At 32.7% G+C, this 24,227-nt stretch overlaps 1 protein-coding gene across 5 annotated transcripts in view; it reads left to right on the top strand.

The window, feature by feature from the left end:
* The first annotated feature begins 3,391 nt into the window (after positions 1 to 3,391).
* LOC133178998 (choline transporter-like protein 2) overlaps positions 3,392 to 24,227 on the top strand; it is a 35,328-nt gene continuing 14,492 nt past the window's right edge. Inside the window, exon 1 of one of the 5 annotated variants that reach the window (XM_061313670.1) lies at positions 3,392 to 3,536. In XM_061313670.1, the coding sequence (XP_061169654.1) occupies positions 3,458 to 3,536 (79 nt within the window). In that variant the 5' untranslated portion in view covers positions 3,392 to 3,457. Of the gene's footprint in view, positions 3,537 to 4,404; positions 4,639 to 14,793; positions 14,972 to 19,742; positions 19,830 to 22,102; positions 22,398 to 24,227 lie in introns of those variants that run through there. The other 4 variants (XM_061313672.1, XM_061313669.1, XM_061313671.1 and 1 more) reach the window with 4 other exon arrangements.

Here is a 24,227-nt window from a genome sequence, read left to right as displayed (position 1 = left end):
ACATATGGAAATTTTGTTTTAGACACAATTTGATACTTTGAAGAATTTATCAATTCTGTCTTATTTTGTGTATTTTTTATCTTGCATTTAAACATTATATTTATTGATATACAAATAGATTAACTTATTTCTTGACATACTGCGTGTATATATTGCAGTTCCTTCCTCTTTTCTCCCCTTTCAAATTCTGAAATCTGAATATCCTCTGAGATTCAGTAAAAAAAAAAAAAACTGGAATTTTTCTGTGCAATTTAGAAGATCTTATTAACTTTTATGTGAATGATGAATTATCTGAACACTGCAAATATCTATATAGAATTGAGAACTAATTAGTCTAGGTGGCAAGATCTAGTCAAACACAGATATAGAGAAAGTAATTCACATATAGGAAGAAATTTATTACATGTAACGTCTTTTCAAAAGCAATTGTTTAATAAAGATGGTAAACTGTATATATACATGTATACTGGTTTACCGTATGTGGCATCAACATTGAAACATCTATTTATAGTGCCTTGTAAATATTTGCCAACAAATTATTTGATATACATATAAACTTATAATGTATGACTACTTAATTATAATGTATGATTACTTATTAAAATGTACATTGCCTATTTCTGATAACTTCAATATCACTTTACTTAATTTAATTAAATTTTGGGAAATAATTAAATCAGTTATGATAATTAAAATATCGTATCAATTTTAATGTAAAAACAATGATGTATATGTTAATCATATAATGTACCCAAAGTTTGTCTTGGCTGGTCCAAGCCCCCCCCCCCCCCCCCCATTTATTCTTTATTGCCCTCTTTTTCTATATTGTATATGTGTAATTTTTTTCAGATTTTAATATATTTTACCTTTACTTTATTTATTATATTAATTGTTCTATCATTAATTCACAATGTACTCAGATTACATCAGCATAATATGTATAATTCTTTTCTTCTTCTTTTTTTTTCCTTTATTTAAGTTCATGCCATTTTATTGTAGTTGTGTACATTTTTATGTAAATATGGATTCAATCAAAAGTATATTTTTATTTCCCTAAAATGCAATATAGTTTGTGCTGGTAAACAGGAGATGAAATTACAAATTAATGTGGTTAGCTTATAGCATATTGTTTGATGTAGGACAAATTTTTTACCATAAGAAACTCCTTATGGTGGATAAAGAGTGGTATTTTTTATTGCAGAAGGAATTTTATTGTACTTCTTTAGTAACTAATGTATACAACTGTATATTTGGTTTTACATATAATTCTTTACATAATGCATAAATTTTGTAAATCAGATTTATTCTTTTTTACCAAAATAAATACATCCAGACTAAAGCTTATTTTAATTTATTCTTATTAGAGAGTGCATGGTTTAAACATCATAGCTTGATTAATTATACATAATGTTTATGATTTTTGTGATTACCCAGGGAATAATCTTAAGAGGGACACAACAAAACATGAAGCACATACCAGCTGCTGCTCTCTACCACTTTTCTGAAAGGATATCAACATAAACTCATAGCTGATCAACACAGACTCACAGCTGATCAACACAAACTCACAGCAGCTGATCAACACAAACTCACAGTAACTGATCAACACAAACTCGCAGCAGCTGATTGACACAAATTCACAGCAGATGATCAACACAAACTCACAGCAACTGACCAACACAAACTCACAGCAGCTGATCAACACAAACTCACAGTAACTGACCAACACAAACTCACAGCAGCTGATCAACACAAACTCACAGTAACTGATCAACACAAACTCGCAGTAGCTGATCAATACTTGTAGCGGCTGATCAACACAAATTTGCAGCCAACTGATCAACACAAACTTACAGTAGCTGATCAACTCAAATTCACAGCAACTGTTCAATGCAAACTCACAGCAGCTGATCGACACAAACTCATAGCTGATTAACACAAATTCACAGATGCTGATTTACGTAAACTTACAGCTGATTTCTCTTTCTACATCTTATTAATATTTTACCAGATGGGGTGGGGGTTCTACTTTCAATCAATATCTTGACTCTAATGCATATCTTGAAACTATTATGTTGTCTTATGTGGCCTTGTACAGAATATCATTATTCCTTGGGTTAAAAAAAACTAAATGTGAATATTGAATTCTCTTAGTAGTTAAACTCAACAGGTAAAGCTAATTAATTATGTAATGCTTAGTACTCCTTTGACACACTGCATCTGAAAAAGGAAAATTCTTTTGTAGCAGAGGTAGGACTGAATCCACTCCTAAAGATTAGTAGCATTCATACTTTTTTATGTCAGAAGCAGACATCTACATACAGGATGTTCCAAAGAACATGGGTGAATTAGACTTGGGAAATGCCTATAGCTTCAAGTGTATAAAAGTCGAACTTAAATTGTGAGAGTTCAATTAGAAGTATTTAGAATAAAGTTCTAACTATTGAAAGGTATGAAATCATGACAAAATAAACTTTTCTGCGAAAAATTTTCTCAGCAAAAATTAATCTATGGTAAATTGCAGTTTTTTTTTAGGTGTGAACCCATGCAATAAAAATCCTGATAATCTTTTTAATTTTTTTTTTAAGAGACTTGCACATTAACCACTACGCCACGCAAGTTATGTCGAGTAGAGGCATTTAAATCATGTTTATGAGATGATCCTTGAATAACTGGACTTCAAATATGCACATGATTAATTTATTTAAAATTTCAATATGAGATTGATCGAACAGAAATGTTCGGAAGATAATATATACATGTACAATTATTACCTATGTAGAGTACAATGGGGGGGGGGGGGGATAAAACTTGTTCCATAAAAATGTAAATACGAAAATATGTACCGTCGGTTTTGTTTACAATTGTCAAAATTATTAACACTTAACAACTATTTGTACAAAGAAACAAATATGACCTTGAAAGACAAGGTTTCCCGTCTGGAGGTCTAAACACTGAACAAACTTCCTGTCGTGTGTTTCTACAACAATATGGATAAAAACTTCTTTCATCAATTACATGTACATAAAATGCATAATAATTATCAATTAAATATACAGAATATCTCTTATTTCTTCCTCTCATTTAAGAAATTTTGTTTCATGAGTATCTGATAGTATTTTTTTAAAAAATCTTTAATTGGTAGAATCATTGGGATCGAAATTCCAGGAAAGAATTCAAATCATATTTGCACACCAAAAATCTTCCTTCCAAAATATTCTTTTTAAAATTACACCCCATTGGCGATTTGCTGAATAGCTAAATCTTCAACATGAATTTTTTTTATGACAATAGATAGCTACGTCATTGGTCTCTGCATGTTAATTGTCACAACGGATACACAGAAGGGACGATTTTAAATAGAGATACACAGCCCAGATTAATTAATTTTTAAAGAGCCATTGTGCCTTTTGCACGTTTTGCTAAATAATGTGAAGGATTGATACAGGATTTTACGATGGGTTCAGGAAATTCAAAAGTAGAAGATTTAGATACAGCAAAAGAGAATAAAGAGAAAAAAGACGAAAAAGCCCAAGGTGAGTAGTTTTCATTCTCATGTATCGTATAAAAACTCGTGGACATCCAGTAAGTACATACAAGATTTTATTAGTCTAATTTGGGCCCCCGGAGGAGCAAAAAAGATTTACAAACATTGAAAAAAAAGAAGGATGAAGATTCAAATGATAGAACAAACCTGATCTTAAATATAATGAGCAGTGCTTAATTATAAAACCTTATCATAAATTGTCAAGGTTGCAATTAAAAAAAAATTGAAATTTTAATATTTGTGAAAAAACTCGACGGAATCGAATAATTTTCCAAAATATATAAGGCAACTGAAAACAAACGAAATTTACAGTAGCCCCCCCCCCCCCCCCGCCCTTCATGACATTTTTTGCTTGTCAAGAAATTTTATCAGGTTGTTTCAAATCCCCCCCCCCCCCCCCAACTCAAATTGCTTCCTTCGAGCCCGTTTTTTTTTTCTTCATATCTTTCTAGGTGAACGTTTAATATCCACATTCTTTAATTTTTTAAGCCAAGTACATTGTACCATGAAATGTGACAAGAACTGCTTCTTGTTTGGCATAAATTCATCACAACAATCGATATGAAATCATCCAGCAATATACAGGTGATCGATCTACAGGTGGTTCTCAGGTGTGGGAACAGTTTGGATGCAGTGAAATATGTGTGTTATACCTTGTTAATGGATGGTCAATCATCATATTCTGTCAATAAGTCCAAATAAAACAAAGGAACTCTGGAATTTTGATAGGCATACATGTGACACAGTTATTTTATAATAGACAAACTGATACGGGGGATTGTTTACATCCGTAACCCAGGAGACTGCATGTGCTCTAACATTTTGTTAAAACCGATATAGTAGGTCTGCGCACCTGATGTACGCTAGGTAACTACTGCGATCATGGCCCACTGATAAAATATCTCCATTTTGTTTAAAGTTTCCCAAAGACAAGTGTTTCGTCTAGGATGTGATTTTTACGACCATGTTTTAAAAATTGAACAATGGACTATAATGTTTGAACACTTAAGTGGATCATAATCATAAATTATTTGTGTGGAAAATGAGTAACAAGGTAGCTGATGTCGAGCAAGTGAAAGAAAAATCCTACGGTGAGATTTTGATGGCTATTACTGTAGTAATTCTTTATTCTAATATTGTTGGTCAATCCTGATTTTCTCTTTCTTTCTCTCTCTTTCTCCCTCTCTCTTTAAGATTGTGGGAAGAATTTTTGTCTGTCAATTGTCATCCGTAAAGAAGGACTGTGGATTTTTTTTTTCAAATATTACTTATACAGAATGAAGACTTTTCATTGAAGTTTTAAAAAATCACATATATTTAATAAAATATATTTATTTCAAGCCCATAGAATGCAAAGGGACCGGGGACACTTTTTTCCAAGTATAGTATTTTCCTACAGTAAATTTTCTTTTAGTTGCTGGTTGGGTCCTACTTTTTGTTGCTGTAACTTACAGCAACAGTGTAAGGTTGAGCACTGGCAAATTCCAGGATTTGGACAGTTAAGGAGTTTTTTTTTATGGTTGTCAGATTTTTTGGGAGGTCCCCCCCCAACTTTTGAAACCGTTAGTATGGGCCTGTATTTGAGTAGACTACAAGTGGAACGTAGAATATATTTATGTTTTAATAATATCAAATTGTATTACATTTTCAACTTTTATGGTCATTAAAATTCCTTGTCCAAATCAAACCTCAGATCTGATAGTTTTTCAACTGAAAAAATGCTTCCATTTATCATACATATCAACAATATTAATTAAGTCAAATATTGATTAACTCTGTTTTAGTGCAGTCAGAGATTCAGATACTATATATAAACATACATGAACATGAATTCCTATCCTGTTTTGGAATATGTTGGTCCAAATCATTACTCATGAAAAACCCACAGGTGGAAAAACTGCTTAAGCACAGAAAAAAAAGGATGTATGATTATACCAGGAATTGTAATTATCAGTGGCGGATTTAAGGGGGGGCGCACCCGTCGTGGGCTCCCCCCCTTAAAATTGTCAAAGTTAGCGTAAATCATAGTTTCGTCGAGAAAATGTAAAAATTTCTACTTGGTAGACCTCATTTTTACCCTACAAAATCTCTAGTATCCAGGAGCTTCCGGGGCCTTCGCCCCCTGGACCCCCACCAGGGCTTCGCCCCAGACCCCCTGCCTACTTTTTGTGCCCCCTCTAACTTCAAATCCTGGATCCGCGCCTGATTATATAAATATGTAGAAAGCCTGTGGTTTGAAAGGGGGAGCTTTTTTGAGGTCATTTGATGTACCCTTGTATTTTAATTTCAAATTTTTCATTGAAAAGGCTGCTAACTCCCCATGCACCCCCACCCACCCCCCCTTTTGTTGCACTAAGGTCAAAGTCTGGCAAATTTCTTGGACTGAAAAGAAAATTAACCCCAAAGTAAGTGGTTCCAAAGTTAGGACTTTGGTTTTAAAAATTCATTTATAAAATATAGTGCAGTATGTAATTGGAGACATTTCTGTGCTATATATTTGTTCTATCAGATAACCAGGAAATCTAAGAACAAAACATGTAACATGTGTTTGTAGCTTTACCCTTCCCATAATCTGTTGCTATAGTCAGATGTCGCAGGATTTACAAAGTCATCGTTTGATTTATTGTCAGCTTTTGTTTGAGGCTAATATTTTTCTCCAAATATGTAATGGACAGATCTATCAAGAGTATGGTTTTAATTATGTGTTAGAAGCATGTCTTCATGTTAGATGTTCCTGCACATACCTATATGTTTGTATTAATTTGAGTTGAGATCAGCATTCTAAATGATGAAAAAAGTGATGATAGATGTTTGAAATTATGGAAAAAGAAAACTCTCTTGGTAAGCAGTATATATATATATATATATATATATATATATATATATATATATATATATATATATATATATATATATATATATATATATATATATATACAAACCTCGTTATCTTGAACTTCACAGGACCAAGAAAATACTTCGAGATATACAGGGATTCGAGATATATACAGGGTAAAATGGGTAAAATACTTCAGAAAGCACTTGGGACTTCAAAATCACTTCGACATATCCATGGTATTCAAGATATACATGTTCAAGATACCAAAGTTCAACTGTGTATATATATATATATATATATATATAACTATATGGATTATGCTTTTAGTTATATTTTTTGTTACAATAATTAACTAGTGGACTCTGCAAAAAGTTCTTTGTGGATTTAAAAGATAAACAACAAACAAACAAAACAACAATTGCCTTGACAGTCATTAACACTAACAGTAAAGAAATGTAGACTAGTATTGATTTGTCAGTTTAGATTTTTTCAAAATCATTTCAGCTCATATGTGTAAACAAAAAAAAATTAATGTTAGTTTAGATACACAACATAAAACAAACAAAACACTAGTCTTAATATGAAAAATTACTGTACTTAGATAAGCTAAGCCATATCAATGACATCTTTATGGTTAGTCAAGTAGCAATCAGAAAATAAATGTATGTACAGTCACTCATTTCATAAAATTACTTTTTAGAATAAATAAAGCATGTATAATTTATATATACATGTAGAAGACAGCAGTCTGACAGAGTTTTACACATTATCTTCCTCCTGTAAAAATCTTCAATTCAATAATATTACATACAGAATTGAATAATGTGCAAGTGCTAGCAATCTGCAGCATAGAAAAAAATTAAAGGGATTACAATGCATTTTCCCTCTGATAGTACAAGAATGATGAGATACAGGTGAGCATTGTAGCCCATGGCCTCTTGTTAGTTTTGCAAAAAGTTTAAGGAAAAACATTTTTCATGTCTTAATTATGATTTTTCTTTTGTCTTTGGGTGATAGCAGGACCTGAGAAACAGAGTGTTTTGCTTTATAAACATTTAAAATATCAGAGGTCTGTAGATCAAGTGGAGCTTACAATGCTTGTAATGTTAGCTGAATATTGCAACTGATCCTGAATCATTTGAAGGAGGAAATGCAGATTCCTTTGTTCAGCGAGTCAGAAAAGTTTATAAATGTAACATAGGAGATTAAATGTCTCCTAAAAGATTGCCTTGTTCATTCAGTTGTTGCATTGCATGTCTTTCAGTTTGAAGGCCTCAAGGACATATGATATGGTTTCATTTTCCCATGTGGAGTGACAAGAAAGAAAATTTCAGAAACAAGGAAGAAAAACACAAAAAGCCCCAAAATTTCATAATTTGTTCATTTGTAAAGTAATTCATTACAATCAGCATTCCAATGATACCATACAATATGGGTATACAATGTTGGTTTGTAACACGTTCTTGTAACAATTTTTATATGGATCAACTTTGTGGTTCACAGTGCACCAACCAAATATGTGAATAGTAAAAAAAGATTGTTGAAGTGAAAATGCAGTCAAACTTTTTTACATATTTAATGAAAATGAAATGAATTCCTGATTATGAAAATGTAAAATTCATTGAAACAAAAGAATGAGCAATGAAGCTTGAAATATAGAGTTACAGTCAAACTTCGTTATCTTGTACTTGATTAGACCAAGAAAAAAAAACTTTGAGATATCCTAGGGTTCAAGAAATTGAGGGTATTAAATATCTAAAGAAAAAGAGCTAGGGACTTCCAAATCACTTCAATATATCCATGGTATTTGAATTATCCATGTTCAATATATCAAAGTTCAGCTGTATAATACATATATAAATTATGCATTAATATAGTTAGAATGCTAAAATTTACTGTAGCTGAAATGCTATAATTAATGAGACTGGTTGGCCATAACAATCTCATATGGTACACTGCAATTTAGCACTGGCTGAAGGCCTGCAGTCAGAATGTATCATATGAATTTTTTATGATAAATAAAGAAATGTTTTTAAGTAATATTTTTTTATCAATATTGAAAAGAGGGAGAGGGAGGGAGTAGTACAGGGTTACTCAAATCTCTCTGTGCATCTGAATTCAGCTTTGGTTTTCATACAATACCTTTAGAAAAATTGGGGTGAGATGTTCATATTTACACTTTAAATCTTGCTGAAAATTAGCTCAGTGGGATTGTTTTGGGGTTCTGGGGGTCAAAAGTAAAGTCATTGCTTCTTTTGCTAAAAAAAGTGAGAATTAAAGGTTTGGGGATTGGGATGTTCATTTAGCACCATACAGGCTGGTCTGATGAAAAATTAGGTAAGAATACATTTTGGGTCAAGAGGTCAAAGGGCATCACATCTGAATTTCTGTTTCTTACATGGTCTTGATGGATTGTTAACCAGTAATGGTAGAATCATGGTTCATCTGATGGCAGGAGCTGAGCCAGAAATGCTCTGGGGTCACAAGGCAGAGCTTCTTTTTCTAAATAAAAGAACACAACTTTTGCTTGATTTACTTCTGAGATCATTCCTCCAAAATGAATGTACTGTAAGGAACTGCACAAGACTTTACATACAGCCTGGAGAGAAACTTGCATGCATCATCTGGAAACATCTTGCTTTTCTAAAGTTTGTGTTTTAGTTAATTATTGTAGTTTTAGTCATTCAGTGAAATACAGGTAATGACTTTGTTTATGTTATGGTAAATGTTGTGGAAGAGTAATCCAAATTCCAAATTTCTTTAAAAAAGCTAAGGTATTCTGATCATGAACATAAAACTTGCAATCCTTAATTATCACACACTTTGTGTCACCCCAAAAAACAAACATCTAAAAAAAACAACATACTTCTTCCTGTGGGGTGTTAATTCTGGTTAGAGGTGTATGATCTCTCAGCTTGATAGACAACAGGAAACAATGATCCTCATTTTGGTGTATTGATATACATGGTTGCATTGCTGGGTTGTGTGGATTATAGGTATCAATATTACATTTTAGTGTCTCATCTCCTTATTGATTGTAGATAAAGATTTGATCAGAACTATCACTGGCCAATAAAATCAAATCTTCCTCAACGTCTTGTCAAACAAAATTCTGCATGTTCTTCAGCAGGAAGGTGATTTCTGCATGTGTTACAACTTGCATTAATTATTACATTTTGCATGTGTTACATTCATTAAGGTTCATCGATACTTTGATAAGAGATTTTGCCCCACAAGCTATATGCTATAATTGTTTAATGTATTTTACTTAAAAAATGCCTTTTTTTGGAAAATCATAAGAGTTCAAGAAACATTTTATATGAGTGAGCAGAGGGTTTATGAATTAACCTTAAGACATTTTGCATGTGCTACATTCTGTATGATGTACGTTTTGCACGAGTTACATTCTTTGTAACAGCTGGTTCCTGTTTTAAAACATTTTCTGATCTATTATTAATAAATTCAATAAACTCTTGAAATTCGATATTTCAGATAAGTGAAATTTAAATATTTTCTTTACATTGATAAATGACATTGATTGTGAATTTCTTTTATTGCTTTTTGAATCATTCACACTTGATATATTTAGATTTTATTTCCAATTTGTTTCCTTTCTTTTTCAATGGTTCTTCTACATGTTTCATCTGGTCTTCCTTGTCTACTCAGTCCCTCTGATGTAAAATTTTCCATAATGTCTCTTGGTGTACATTATCAAATGCCTTTTCATAATCTATAAATAGCAAATACAGGTTTGATCTCCACTCTACTGTTCAATGATGTTCCAGAATATCTATATCTGCAGGCCCTGATAGCAACATTTTCAAAAGGGGGGACAACTTCCCAAAAAAATCTGAGAAGCAAAAAAAAAAAAAAAAACCAAACAAACCCTAAACTGACCAAAAACTGGGGGGTCATCTTCCAAAAATGATCTGACAAGCAAAAAAAGAAGTCCCAACCACTTATTCTTTTAGTATTCTACCCTAGATATCTCAAATCATTGGAATATCCTGAAGTTTTTTCTCCGCCCCATTGAATTTGAGATAACAAGGTTTGACTGTATATGTGAGAATTAAATTTTCACAAGCAGGCAGTCTCAAGTAATTACACAGAAATAAAGTTCTCTTGAATAAAAAAAAAGATTTACAGTAATCCCTCTTTTTTGGGGAGTTTTATTTGTCAGAACTTTGTTCCAGCCTTGTGGAGCACTATCTTCTCTCCATACATTTTGAATTATCTTGTCTACTTTATTTACTGATGTCTCTGTGTCAGGTTTTAAAAGTTCTGCCATGATGTTATCATCTCCCAGTGTTCCATTCTAGATGTCTCTGGTGGTGTTTCCCATCTCATCTTTGGTTGGTGGTTCTGTCTCTGTGTCTGGTACTTTTAGACTCAGGCCTCATATTGGCTGGCTGGTTGATCTAGTTTAGGCCTGTTGAGTACTTCGTTAATGTGTTCCTTGAGTTCCATCTTTTGTATATCTCTGTTTCTTTTGATAGTATTGCCCCATGTTGCTCCTCACAACACCTAGATTATTTGGTTTATCTTTACAAAACTTCTTGGTGACATATATTGTTCTCACTTTTCAATTACCAGTTTGTGATTCTTTCTCTGCCTCTACAGCTAGCTAATCTGTCCATGCCTGTTTGCCCCCCCCCCCCCTCCCTTTGTCACTTTTCTGTGTTATTGTACTTCTTCTCTACTCTTTGTTTCACCTTTTCTGATCTCACAGAGAGTTCAGTTTCTCTTTTGGTTGCTTTCTTTCATCTACATTCTTCCAGCTTTTGCTACAAGTCCATCATTTTTATGCTTTCTCCAAGTCCTAAGACAATCACTGCACTTTCATTATAGGTAGTTTAAATGTTTGCCACTTACTTTCTTTCTTATTGTTTGTTGATCTCTCCTAAAGGATGCTACTGTAAATCTATTTCTTAGGTCTAACCTAAATTTTTCTGTAATGTCTTTTGATTTCAGTTTTGTTGCAATCTTCTTTCCTGGTTTGTGTAATATAAGTTTGGCTCTGACCACTACCAGGCTGTGATCACTTCCAGCATCTGCAACATCTAAATGATTGACCTTTTGTACTTTTCATTTACTGCTACATATTGTTGTAGTCACTGCCAAATTGTTAATATAGCACAAAAGTAGGTGAATGCATGTAGCCCATATATGAGTAAACATTTGTGAAGCTGCCTTTTGACTACAACCATTATCCGGTAGGTATATTGCAATGCCTGTATCAAGGAGGAGATATTGGAATGTTTCATTCAGTTATCTTGTTTTTGTCCTGAACTTGCTCTCTTTGGACCATCTCTACAGTTAGCCAGGGAGGCAATTACATATTTTAATATTATTATATTTTCTCTTATTTTTATTTTCTCGATAACTTTTAAAATAAAGCTCTGTTTTAATAGTAAAATGAACGATGAGCACACACTATCAAATTATTTGGGGTTAAACTTGACCAATATCTTATCAATTAAGTGATGTTCACACCATGTAGGGAATATTTTAATTAATTGTCAATTTATATAATAATGAGGACTTAAAGTTTTCCCCAACTTGTTCTTATTTAAGATTTAACACATGTAAAACTGTTAACATCTCACAATTGTCTTTAATTGTTAAAAATTCTTAAATTAGTTTTGGTTATCTGTTTTTCAAAATCATGCACCACTTTTTGGATATACACCAATTGACAGACATGTACCGATACTCAGGGTACAAGTATACTCCTACAAGTATACACACTTTATATGCCAAAGCATGGAAATTAGCTACACCAAATGAAAAGTTTATTATTTTAACCTCTAGCATGCTGGAGTACAGGTACACATGCCAATTATGAATTAAATTACATGTATTGCAGAAGAGTATGAAAATTCTCTGTGTGAAATTTTATGCTGGAATGATTTTTATGAAACACAAAATGATGCAAGAATGAATGCTATTAAAATAAGAGATTTAAATTTAGCAAAAAAAATTGCAATGCCTGCATGGAGTTAAACTGATTTAATTAAATGGCCTAGCTGCAGAATTTTTATCAATTCATCAGAGAAACAATGGCTTGTGATGTGTGCATGAGTTACAGGTTTATATAAGCTGGCATAGTATACCTATTTACCATATTGCTATGAGTGATATAAAAACGCTATACCCATAGACTGTGAAGTGGGGAGAAAAACATCATGAATATTTCAGTCTTCCGAATAGAAGGAAGTAAAGTTAGTAAATCGTGTCCATATTGATTCTATCAGTTTGGGTAAACATTGTTCTTACTGAGGGCATTGACACTCAATAAATCAGTCAACAGTATATAAAACTTTAAAATTGTTGTAGTAGAAAGGGAGAAGATTTTCCCAAGTATAATACATAGTGAAAATAAAATAATATGTTTTTCACATAGAGTTTAACACAATTACACCAGAAAGTATATTGTTCTTATAATTCCAACAATATGCATCCAAAAGAATAATTCAGTATTACATGTACGGTACTAGTAAATAGGTTTAAGGAAATTTATAAATAGGGATTGTTAGTGGTTCAAGTAAAAAATAATATAACATGCATAAATTCCCTATATATGAGTATCTGGTATAAATGGGTTGTACTGTAATGATAAGACATTTAGATTGGTTCAACCTTTTTCTTGTAAATGAGATGATGTGCAAATGGAAGGCATAATTAATTAGATATGATAATCACCATAATTCTGTAAGAAAACAGAGTAAGATGTATCATGATGGAAAGGAGGGGTTTTAATTTAATGTTGCTGCCTAAATTAAGCAACACTTGGTCTGCATGTTATAAACTCATTCATTGAATTCTCCATTTGGTGGATTTTAAAAATCAATAAAGAATGAAACTAGCATTTATTGACACATTTAGCCCAGGAAATCAAAGAGAGAGAGAGAAAGAGAGAGATAATGCAAATTTAAGTTCAAATCAATAACTTCTTAATGGAACTATGGAATAATTGAAATACAATTGCTGATAATTAACAGTCATAGATTTTCTTTCTTTAAGACAGACAGACAATAAAACTGGGGACTGAGTGTGAAATTATTTATATATGAACACTAATTTCAAAGTGATGGGAAAACAATGTAACATTGCATGATCCTTTAAGGTTCATGGACCCTCTGATAAGACAGATAACTCTCACTGAATTAAATAAATATTACATGATGTATTCCTTTATATAACGGTATCCATGTTTATCTAATTTTGCCCAAAAGGTATTCTGAAATTGTGTGCATTTAAATTAAAAGTTAACTATCTGTTGGAAAATCAGTGTTCAGGTAAATATTTTACTGAGTGATGATCAGAGGGATGAATGTACCTTAAATGTGGGTCTGTATACCTTAATTCTTTTATCTTAAAAAGAAGCTGTGGAGGGTCTTTATGAAATACAGTCAAACCTCGTTTTCTCGAACTCGAAGGGACCAAGAAAAAACTTCGAGCTAACCAAAGATTCAAGATATCCAGGGTAAAATACTTAAGGAATAAGCAGTTGGGACTTCAAAATGACTTCGACATATCTATGGTATTGGAGATATCTGTGTTTGAGATACTGAAGTCTAACTGTATTTTTGTGTGTGTGTGATAGTTTGAAATTATTTTGGATACTATTAAGGTCTATCATTACAGTGATAGTTCTATTTACAGAAGAAATTTCTTGGATTTACATTTTGTGTACTTCTTACAAAGTAGTGTAACAGTGTAAGCACACTGAAACAAATTTAGATTTGGATATTGGACACATATGAAAAAACTGTTTAAATAATATATAGAAGTACATGTACATTATACCATAAGTTTTAGTCTCGGAGGGAGAAAAAGGTAACCTTAAGGACCAGTAGGAGAAAAAAAGCAAGACAGAAATAAAAGTTACAATGTCAGGCATATAAAACATATTTTTTCTCACACCACAGGTATGGAAAATCATTTTTGAAAGTGGAAATGTTTTTTTTTTTTTTTTAGTTTTTTTTTTGGAGGGATGTGTGTGTGTATGAATAATTGACACCTTACCTGAGAAATCTTTGACCCCCCCCCCCCCCCTCAAAAAAAAATAATTATGAAAACATTGACATGGAAGGGATTTGACTATACTGCACAAAAAAGTTATTTCTTGGGGTGGGGTGGGGGTGGGGGACAAATAGCCTTTTAATGAAAATTTTCATACTAAATTCACAGTAAGAGATTATGTTTGGGAAAAAGAGGGGATAGCCCTCTCCCATTACCATGTTCCTGCAAATACCATTGCTTTGAATGGCTATAACCGGTAGTTCTTTCAAGATTGAATGTTGAAAAAATGTGTCAGTTTTCCCCTCACATCTGAGGCACACTGTTACTAGGTTTACTAAAGGTGTATATTTTTACCTGGCTTTTCTTATCAGCCCTCACATGTCCTCAATGCGATAAGATAAATGGCTGAGCTAATGCACTGTTTGGGCATCAGGAATTTGTATTGAAATATGACTTGAAACATAAATAATCACCTGAAATGGGCAAAAAGGAGAAAAAGGACCAAAGATACAGGCAAGAAAAGGAATCTGACCCTGTGGTCGAAGCATCTTCACAATATGGTAGGAAATATATTATTTTGGAGATAATAAATTTTGCATTATTTATTCAGATCTGTGATGTAATCGATAACTGGAAATTTAACTTCCTGATGCAAAACATGCTGCCATTTTCAATTCTGTGATTTTTGGGTGGGGTTATAGTCTTCTGATTTTTTTTATATAAAGTCTTCTATAATTTTGAATCCAAATTTGCATAACCAGTAATAATAATGGGTGTAATCTAATCTTTAATTAAATGTTTCTGATATCAAACTCATTGTCACAGCTAGGATAAAGATAGTCGAAGCTTTAAAGATGACATTATAATGCCATATTAGCTAGAGGTTGAGGAAATTTTCGAATGTTACAGAAAATAATACAGAATGTACACGATACCAGCATCCATTACAATATTTTTTTTTTTTAAAGCTAGTACTAGAAATGTGGATTTTAGATGGACATTTTGTACAAAATGCATGTTTAAATCAAATTTAACAAATTAACTGTATAAATTCATTGAAAGAAACATGAAAATTAATATAGATCTAAAAAAAAAAAAAACAAGAGGCCCATGGGCCACATCGCTCACCTGAGTACTGTGGCTAGGAAAAAAGCAAAAATCAGTTCGGTATTGAAAAGCTTTAATGCATAAGTGGTCCCGACCTACCCCTAAAAAAGGGACCAAGGAGGGGGGTATGATTTGAACAAAATTGAATCTACACTAACTAAAGATGCTTACATATTTCTTTGTCTATGACTTTTTTCCCAAAAGTATGAACTTTCATTACGGTCCCACCCTACCCCCCATGGTTCATGGTTTGAACAAATCTGAATCTACACTATCTGAGGATGCTTCCATATAATTATGACCAATCATAGCTTTGTTGTTCTTGAGAAGATTTTTAAAAATTATTCCTATGTATTCCTCTGCATAACTTTAATCATCAATTGTGGCCCCACCCTATTCCCAGGGGTCATGATTTTTTGAAAACAAGAATCTACAGTACCTTAGGATACTTTTGAATAGTTAATAACCAATCATGGCTTTGTTGTTCTTAGAAGATTTTTTCTATATATTCCTATGTAAAACTTTGATTGTCCATTGTGGCCCCACCCTACCCTAGGGGGTCATGATTTGAACAAATTCAAATCTACACTACCTGAGGATGCTTCCACATAAATACGACCAATCATGGCTTTGCTGTTCTTGAGAAGAAGATTTTTAAATTTTTTTCCTATATATTCCTATGTAAAACTTTGATCCTCCATTGTGGCCCCACCCTACCCCCAGGGGTCATGATTTGAACAAACTTGAATCTACACCACTTGAGGATGCTTCCATACAAATATGAATAATCACAGCTTTGTTGTTTTTGAGAAGATTTTTCCTACGTATTCCTATGTAAAACTTTGATCATCCATTGTGGCCCCACCCTATCCCCGGGGGTCATGATCTGAACAATTTAGAATTTATACTATGTGAGGATGATTCCACATGAGTTTCATCTTTCCTGGCCCAGTGATTCTTGAGAAGAACGCAGCTAGGTTAAGGACTCCCAAATATACGTCACCCTATGCAGTGGTTCGAGAAAGCTATTATGACGTCACGTCAAAACAATACAAATGAATCTCGATGAATAAAAACTATATGTTCTTTTTAAAACATACTAAATACTTTCGTTCCTCATAAATATTATAAAGATAAATGGATATGTAACTTATTTTGCCATAATAGCTCTTAGCGTATGTAGAATGAAAGTCAGCTTGATCTCGCTGTACTTACTGAGATGACGTCATTTCTTAGTTTGACACGCAGTTTCTCTGTACTTGAGGCGTGGATCAAGCTTTTATCGTAGCTTGTAAAAATAAAAATAAATACAAAGCACACGTAGTCGGACCAAATGAGAGACATATTCTGAAATATATTAATCCACATTTTATTGCCAAACTAAATTGATAATGTGTAGACTTTATATAAAGCCGTAGGGAGCATATTTGTACAGTAACGTGCTATAATGACAGGTCCAGCCCCTCGAAAATACCAAAAGTTCAACGATATCCGCTTCACGATATATTCTGAATTTTCAAACACTTGTAGCTAATATTCATACTATTCTAAAAAGTGCTGGGAGCTGGTTGTGCATTTTTTAATTTATTCTGTAATGTAACATTATTTCAATGCGTATTACATTTTGGTCTGGAGTTTATAGAAAGACGGCTAAATTTTAAACAATTCCCGAGCATGAGGAAGTTGCTCCCAGCACTTTTCGTGTTAAGGAATTTGTCTCAAAGAAAACAGAATAAATTTTATAGCGGAAAGATGCCCGTATATCGTTGAACTTTTACGATCTTTGTAGTAGTACATATATCTTCTAATTTTAAACCTGTCACGTGACAAACAGCTGATGTAAGTGATGTCGCTTTGGCCGAACTCAGCAGAGACCCGATATATACAAGTGCGAACAGCATAATTCACATTTATCAAAACTAATGCTGTTAAAAAAAAATATTAAAATTGTATTCATTTTCCCTAAATATATCAAGGCGAATATTTCATGGGCGTCCTTAACCTAGCTGCGAAGATTCTTAAAGATTTTTCCTATATATTCCTATGTAAAACTTTGATCATCCATTGTGGCCCCACCCTACCCCCGGGGGTCATGATTTGAACAAACTTGAATGTACACTACCTGAGGATGATTCCACATGAATTTCATCTTTCCTGGCCCAGTGGTTCTTGGGAAGAAGATTTTTAAAATTTGCCATTAATTTTTCACTAATTTGTAATTATCTCTCCTTGGAAAAAGGTGTGGCCCTTCATTTGAACAAACTTGAATCCCTTTACCCAAGGATACTCTGTGCCAAGTTTGGTTGAAATTGGCCCAGTGGTTCGGGAGAAGAAGATGAAATTGTGAAAAGTTTACGACAACAACGACGACAACAACAACGACAGACAACAGACAAATTTTGATCAGAAAAGCTCACTTGAGCCTTCGGCTCAGGTGAGCTAAAAATGAATTGCATATTTCTTCCATTACAATGCATGGTCAGACTAAGAGTTATTCCCCTTTGTACAATGTACAAATGTAATGTGATCATATGATATATTATTTTTAAATCCTGCATGACATAGGAAGTGACATGGGTAATGAGTGGTTCATATCAGTCACATATAAATTTATGAAATCTGTGTACAACAAAATACTTGTTTTTTACATTATACCTGAGAATGTATGTGTCATATTTCATGAGAATTTTTTTGAGAGTGACAGAATATACTTCTTTGACTTATATCACATTATCAAAAATATACAAAATTACAGATATGATGTCTGATTCATCTAATACATCTGAGTTCAATAATGTTTTTTGATGAGAAAATAATGAGTAAAGTATTTGATTCTGAAATTTGTATTCATTAAGAATATCTCCATTTGCACATTTTAAGAATCTGGTAAGGGGAACATTTGGTATATGGATTTGTAATACACTTATGGTAGCAACAATTGTCACATATGGTGTTCAAATCTATTGATAATTTCTCCAGCCCTGATCCTTGCTTTGTAAATTTGAGGGCAATACACATAACACCTGCCTCAAGCTCCATTAGTTCAGGGAGTCCATGGATAAGATAGAAATTTGCTAATAATCTTCAAAATGGAAAAACTGGAAACTGTAGATGAAAGTAAGATTATATTATAAAGTTATTATTGATTTTCATAGATTTTACTGATAAAGGGATTCATATTAATGTTCATAAACTTCTGACAGAGTTTGTTGTAATATAAATGAAAACTGAAGTTGAACTACTGCTTTATATTTCTTAATTACACTAGTAGTTGAAATTATATATCACAGCTTATAACCTATGATAAGCATTCAGGTTCAAATCCTACCATAGACAGAGTGAAGAGGACAAAATCCTATAGTCTTTTTTTGGTCTTCTTGAGAAAAGGAAAACAACTCACAAAATAACATATTTGTGGTCGTAATATTTCCCCCTTATTTTGTATATCATATATGTATTATAAGTGCATACATCTTTCTTTTTGTCATTATGATATAAGTTTATATATGTAAGAAAAAGAAAAGAAAAAAAAAAAACAAGTAATCTTAATATGCAAAAGTTCAGACTTAATGAAGACTGATTCTGAGAATGCTTGGTTGCTAAAAAGGTTTGTGCAGTCATAAGGCAACAACATACATGTACTGATCTCAAATATGCCAAAATCATTAGAATACTTAAGTTATACATATGTACAGAGTTTCATCACTTAAATGGCTCAATGAACATCAGGACCCCCTCTAGACTTTTATTCATTACTTCTAAAGTAGCCATTTACTAAAAAATTAATATCCGTAAAAGTTTTATATGACCCCCCCCCCCCCTCCCTCAAAAAAAAAAATTAAAAGCTTAATGGATGGACTAGCTAGGAATCAAACCCAACTCCGGACTATGTATCACTGAGCTATCTAGGCCAATATCAATGGTCCAAACCATTAACATACAAAATATTGAATGTGTTTTTATTCATGCAGCTATAGCTTTTAAACTATTGATTGAAAAATTACATGTTGCATGTACATTTAAACTATAAACTTCTCCAATAAATATGCATCATCATGTCTCAATCCAAACATCATGACAGCTCGTGATTGTTACTAACACATGGGTACATATATCCATGTATTTTAAGTGAGTAGAAGTTACATCACAATCATTAATGTGAGAGCCCCAGGGCAATCTGACTGTGGAAATATAAGTCCATTCCACCTTCAGAATTTAGTCTGATCAGTTCTACACATCACATGTCTGTTTGTCCACATGACAAGTATGCTATGGGTGCAGAGAAAGAAGCTGACACAGACACCAAATATGGTTATTATTTCATTTTCATTTTTTTTCCTTTCAGTGCTTTAAGAATAATATTTGCAGCCAACTCTTTTAATTAAACTCTTATACAAGGTGCATGCAAGGAGTGATCGTAAAGGAATTATGGCTTTTATATTTTATTCATATATATTGATCATTTTTATGCAAGCTAGCTCCTAATTAGGGGAAATAATTATTGATATTTTATAATGGATATTTTATTTAAAAAAGTAAAGGGATTTTGAGTATGTTTTATAACATTGAACAAATTAAATTAATTCAATCGTTTCATGAGAATGGGGTAAAATTCTGAAACTTAACAGATTAATCATTCATGTATCAGCGCATCTTATTTTTCCCCTCAGGTCTTTGAATTTTTTCCATGTCTATAGCTGTACATCTAAAATTTATTTCCTCTAGGAAATGTATACATGAATATATTCAAGATCAGATCAAGAATTAACCTGCTGACTGTGTCTTAGGGAGTAAATTATCTGTCATTGTACTGCAGTATCTCAGAAGATATCAGGCCCTAAGTGTATTAGTCCTCTTTTTTCTTGGGGAAAGGAGTCCTTTCCCATTTCAATTTTATACCAAGTAAGCATCCCTTTTTAATATCTTTTAATCATCATTTTTGTATTTTTTCATCAAGATTTCACTTGGTGATTGTGCAAAATGACATATTGTAAAAGGAAATCAATTACTGCTTCCTTTTTATTTGAATTTCTTCCTTAAATTGTCACACATATATTATGGAAGTTACAAAATTATAATGGGTGTACTTCCCCATTTTTTTAAAGTCAGAAAGCATTTGTAAGTAATTATAGTAGGTCCTGTTATTTTCCCTTTCCCTATATTGCAAGGCTTGAAATTTATTTTATAATTTTTCTACACATCTTCACTGGTGGAGTTAGATTGGGGGGGGGGGGGGGGCTGCGCCCCTCCCCCTTTTGTGTCCAAAATATACATAAGATTTAATAAATCAGTTTTTTTTGGTAAGGCCGTGGGCCCCTACCCCAAACTGGTCGGGCCCCCCTTTTCAAGATTCCTGGATCCACCACTGATCTTTACCCCAGACCAATTTTAGAATTGACACTTATTAATTTTGTCAGGTATTGGATATATATATATATATTCACCCACTCAGCAGGAAATCCAAATAATTAAAAGCCACTTTTGTCAAAATATATAAATGGTGGTAATTGATATAGACTTATTTTGTTTCACTGTTATTTCCTTTCATTTGATACACTTGCATAATTTGTTGGCCCATCTATAAATGTTGGCTCGAATTTTATTAAAAAAGAAGAAGGATTTTTATAAATAAATATTTGTACTGTACTCATCTGAATTTTCATGTTGAAAAAACCTCAACCGTATTTTACAAGGAAATCTAGTCTTGAGAAATATCTTAGTGTGATGCGTCCTTGATCTCTCATAAATTATACTTTGCTCAGTCATTATACCATCTTACTTGAAATATCTCCTTAATCTGAGCAGAAAGCTATACCATTAGTTCACCATCTGCAAGAAATGGCCCTTTGCCTGTAATTCTTATCAGGGACTTAATTAGGTGTATCAATAACATGGGCTAATTTGTCATGCAGTATATATTTTACAACACAAGGTGATGAAAAACAAGCATATAGACTAATAGTACATGTACCTAATATGTAGGTGTGACTTCTGAGTCACTAAAATGTTTATCATATGTATGTTGACATAAAATAATAATCATAATTTGAAGGAAATTTAGATTATTATTCAACAGACTCATGGCTAGACACCTGAAGGATGTGTAAAATTGTAAGGTTCTGAATACATTTCTAACAAAACAGGATGTGATGCTACTGGCTTGTAAAATATATACGGTGATCTTTGATTGTGTGACAAAGTGTATATAGTGATATTGGAGAACCTGTCTACTGTCAACTGATTAACTTAATATTATAACAGCTCTGTTACTGTGCATGTCTTAGAAACTTGAGTAGGGAGAGATAATTGTAACCTATACGACCAGTGGACAAGTATTTGTCATTGGATGAAAATAATAGTTGCCATACCAACAGTCTGGATATGAAATGTTACATTTATGAAAGAGCAATTGATTGACTTTTTGTGAATTTCAGCCAAGCATCACTTTATCAAAGGATATATACATATTGTTATCTCATTGCAGAGTTGTTACACCCAGTTTTTAAAATGTGCCTGTTTTCTTCATGAACTTAAATTTCAATCTGAATTGATGTTTGTTGAAAAAAATTTACAAGAAACAGGAAGTTTTATATATTTAGCTGCTGAATCAGTTGGAAGTGTGTTAGTCTCAATGGATGAATCGAAAAATGTGTCATAATGCACGCATGAGAAACTTGATCTAGCTTTCTGAGTGCAAGTTCACTTAAGATATAGTGTAACTAAATTGTGACTTTAGTTTTATGGAGTCTAAAGAAATTGAGCTTGAGGTCAATAATGGTGACTCCCCACCACCAGGAGATCCACCCCCAGAGAGAAAGGAGGGGGAGGAGGAGGAGGAGTTTGACTTTGCAGAAGCTGTTTATGATGAGGAAAAATATGGTGGGTTACAGATTTAGTTTTATAACAGTAATTGTACTTTTTTATGGTGAGGAAAAATATGGTGAGTTAGATTTGAATTTCTGACTCAGTATTATAACAGCATTTGGATTACACAGCTTGATACCCTGAATACTTTGTTAAACTGTGGGTTACCAGGGGGGGGGGGAGGGGGGGGGGTTAGAAATCATTGTAATAGTTTGTAATTTTTCTTTTATTGTTCTCATTTCCATGCCAAGTTCATATTTTTGTTATGGAAAAAACATGTATGTTTGTTATATCTAGAGGTCATTTGGATAAGGTCAAGGTCACAGTTACTGGGAAGTTAAATATTTTTAATTGGGATCTTTTTGATGCAGGAATTTTAAAAACTGATATTTGACATAAACTTAAAAGGTTGCAGTCAATTGTAGAGTGTTATGACCTAGATCCTGTGATTAAGTGAATATTGCAGGGTTTACAGAGCAAATTTAAAATGCTTTTAGAGTGACACACAAATTTGTAATATGGAAATAGAAAATCACTTTTAACATGGAGATAGTTCTTTGGTCAGAGAGTGCACTAGGAGCCAGATCCAAATTAATTTGGACAAGATTACAAGGCTAAAGTAAAAAGGGTAAAAATTCCTGTATTGGACATGGGTTATAATGCAGAAGTTGGATAAAGAAAAGTGGACAATCACATTTGACAAAAAAGCTTGCATGTGACTAAGAAGTTCTCTTCACTGAATGAAATTGATTCTTTGAATTGTTTTGTGATATTTGCAATGAGGTTTTGTACTAACAGTAATCCAATGTATTTTGGGCAATCCCATCATCATAAAACATGTGGGAATTTTCATATGTTCCATTATACTTACTGTTACGATCATAGAATGCTCATTGATAGAATTTATTATATTCTTATAACCTGCACCAATGGGATGTGTGCTGATAATGTGAAGGTTTACTGTTATAAACATAATGGCAATTAGGACATCTAATGAAATATATAGACTTGACGTCATTAATGTTGGCCAGGGGGATATGTACATTATAAGACTTTTTAATTGATGTCACTGTCTACACTCAAGTTTGAAACCTTTCTGAAATGGACATTCCTGCAATTTTTTTTTATAAGTACCATGGACACTTGCATAAAATGTCAAATACAGTCAAACCTTGTTATCTTGAACTCGAAGGGACCGAGAAAATACTTCAAGATATCCGAGGATTCTAGATGTCCAGGGTAAAATACTTAAGGAATAAGCAGTTGGGACTTCAAAATCCCTTCGACATATCCATGGTATTCGAGATATCCATGTTCAAGATACCAAAGTTCAACTGTAACTTACACAGTGTTAAGCTTAATAGAAAAAATGATATGTTTTGTAACTAGTTTAATAGATGTTTTCTGGACTTAGATTTTCTCTAATCATAAATGATATCCATATGATTATAGGAACCTATTTCAAATGAAAATACTCATACCACAGTTTTAAACTTGGAGGAAACAAGAATATATAGTATTACATTTTGACTAAGGTTGATTTCTATCTCTATATGACACTTCCTGTTAAAACATAAAGAACCGAAAAAGATCTTTATCTACGTGTAATATTATAATGTGTGTATATATAGTCATGATGTTAAAAAGACAAGCATGATCAAATGAGTTTCTTTAAGTACCAAACAATGTACAATTTTTATTGTAAAGAAGAGAATGGTGAGACTGAGACTAATTGCTATACATCAGACATTTGAAAAAAAACAAAAACAAAAAGAAATTTATGGCTTGACCAGGAATGGAACCTCTGCATTACTAGTCAGGTGTTCTAACCACTGAGCTATCCAG

The sequence above is a fragment of the Saccostrea echinata genome, unplaced genomic scaffold, assembly GCF_033153115.1.
Source record: "Saccostrea echinata isolate AGI-Se365-2 ecotype Australia unplaced genomic scaffold, CSIRO_AGI_Sech_v1 ptg000004l, whole genome shotgun sequence".
NCBI lineage: Eukaryota > Metazoa > Mollusca > Bivalvia > Ostreida > Ostreidae > Saccostrea > Saccostrea echinata.
Note: the sequence above shows the minus strand (reverse complement) of the source record. Positions and strands in the feature narration are given on the sequence as shown.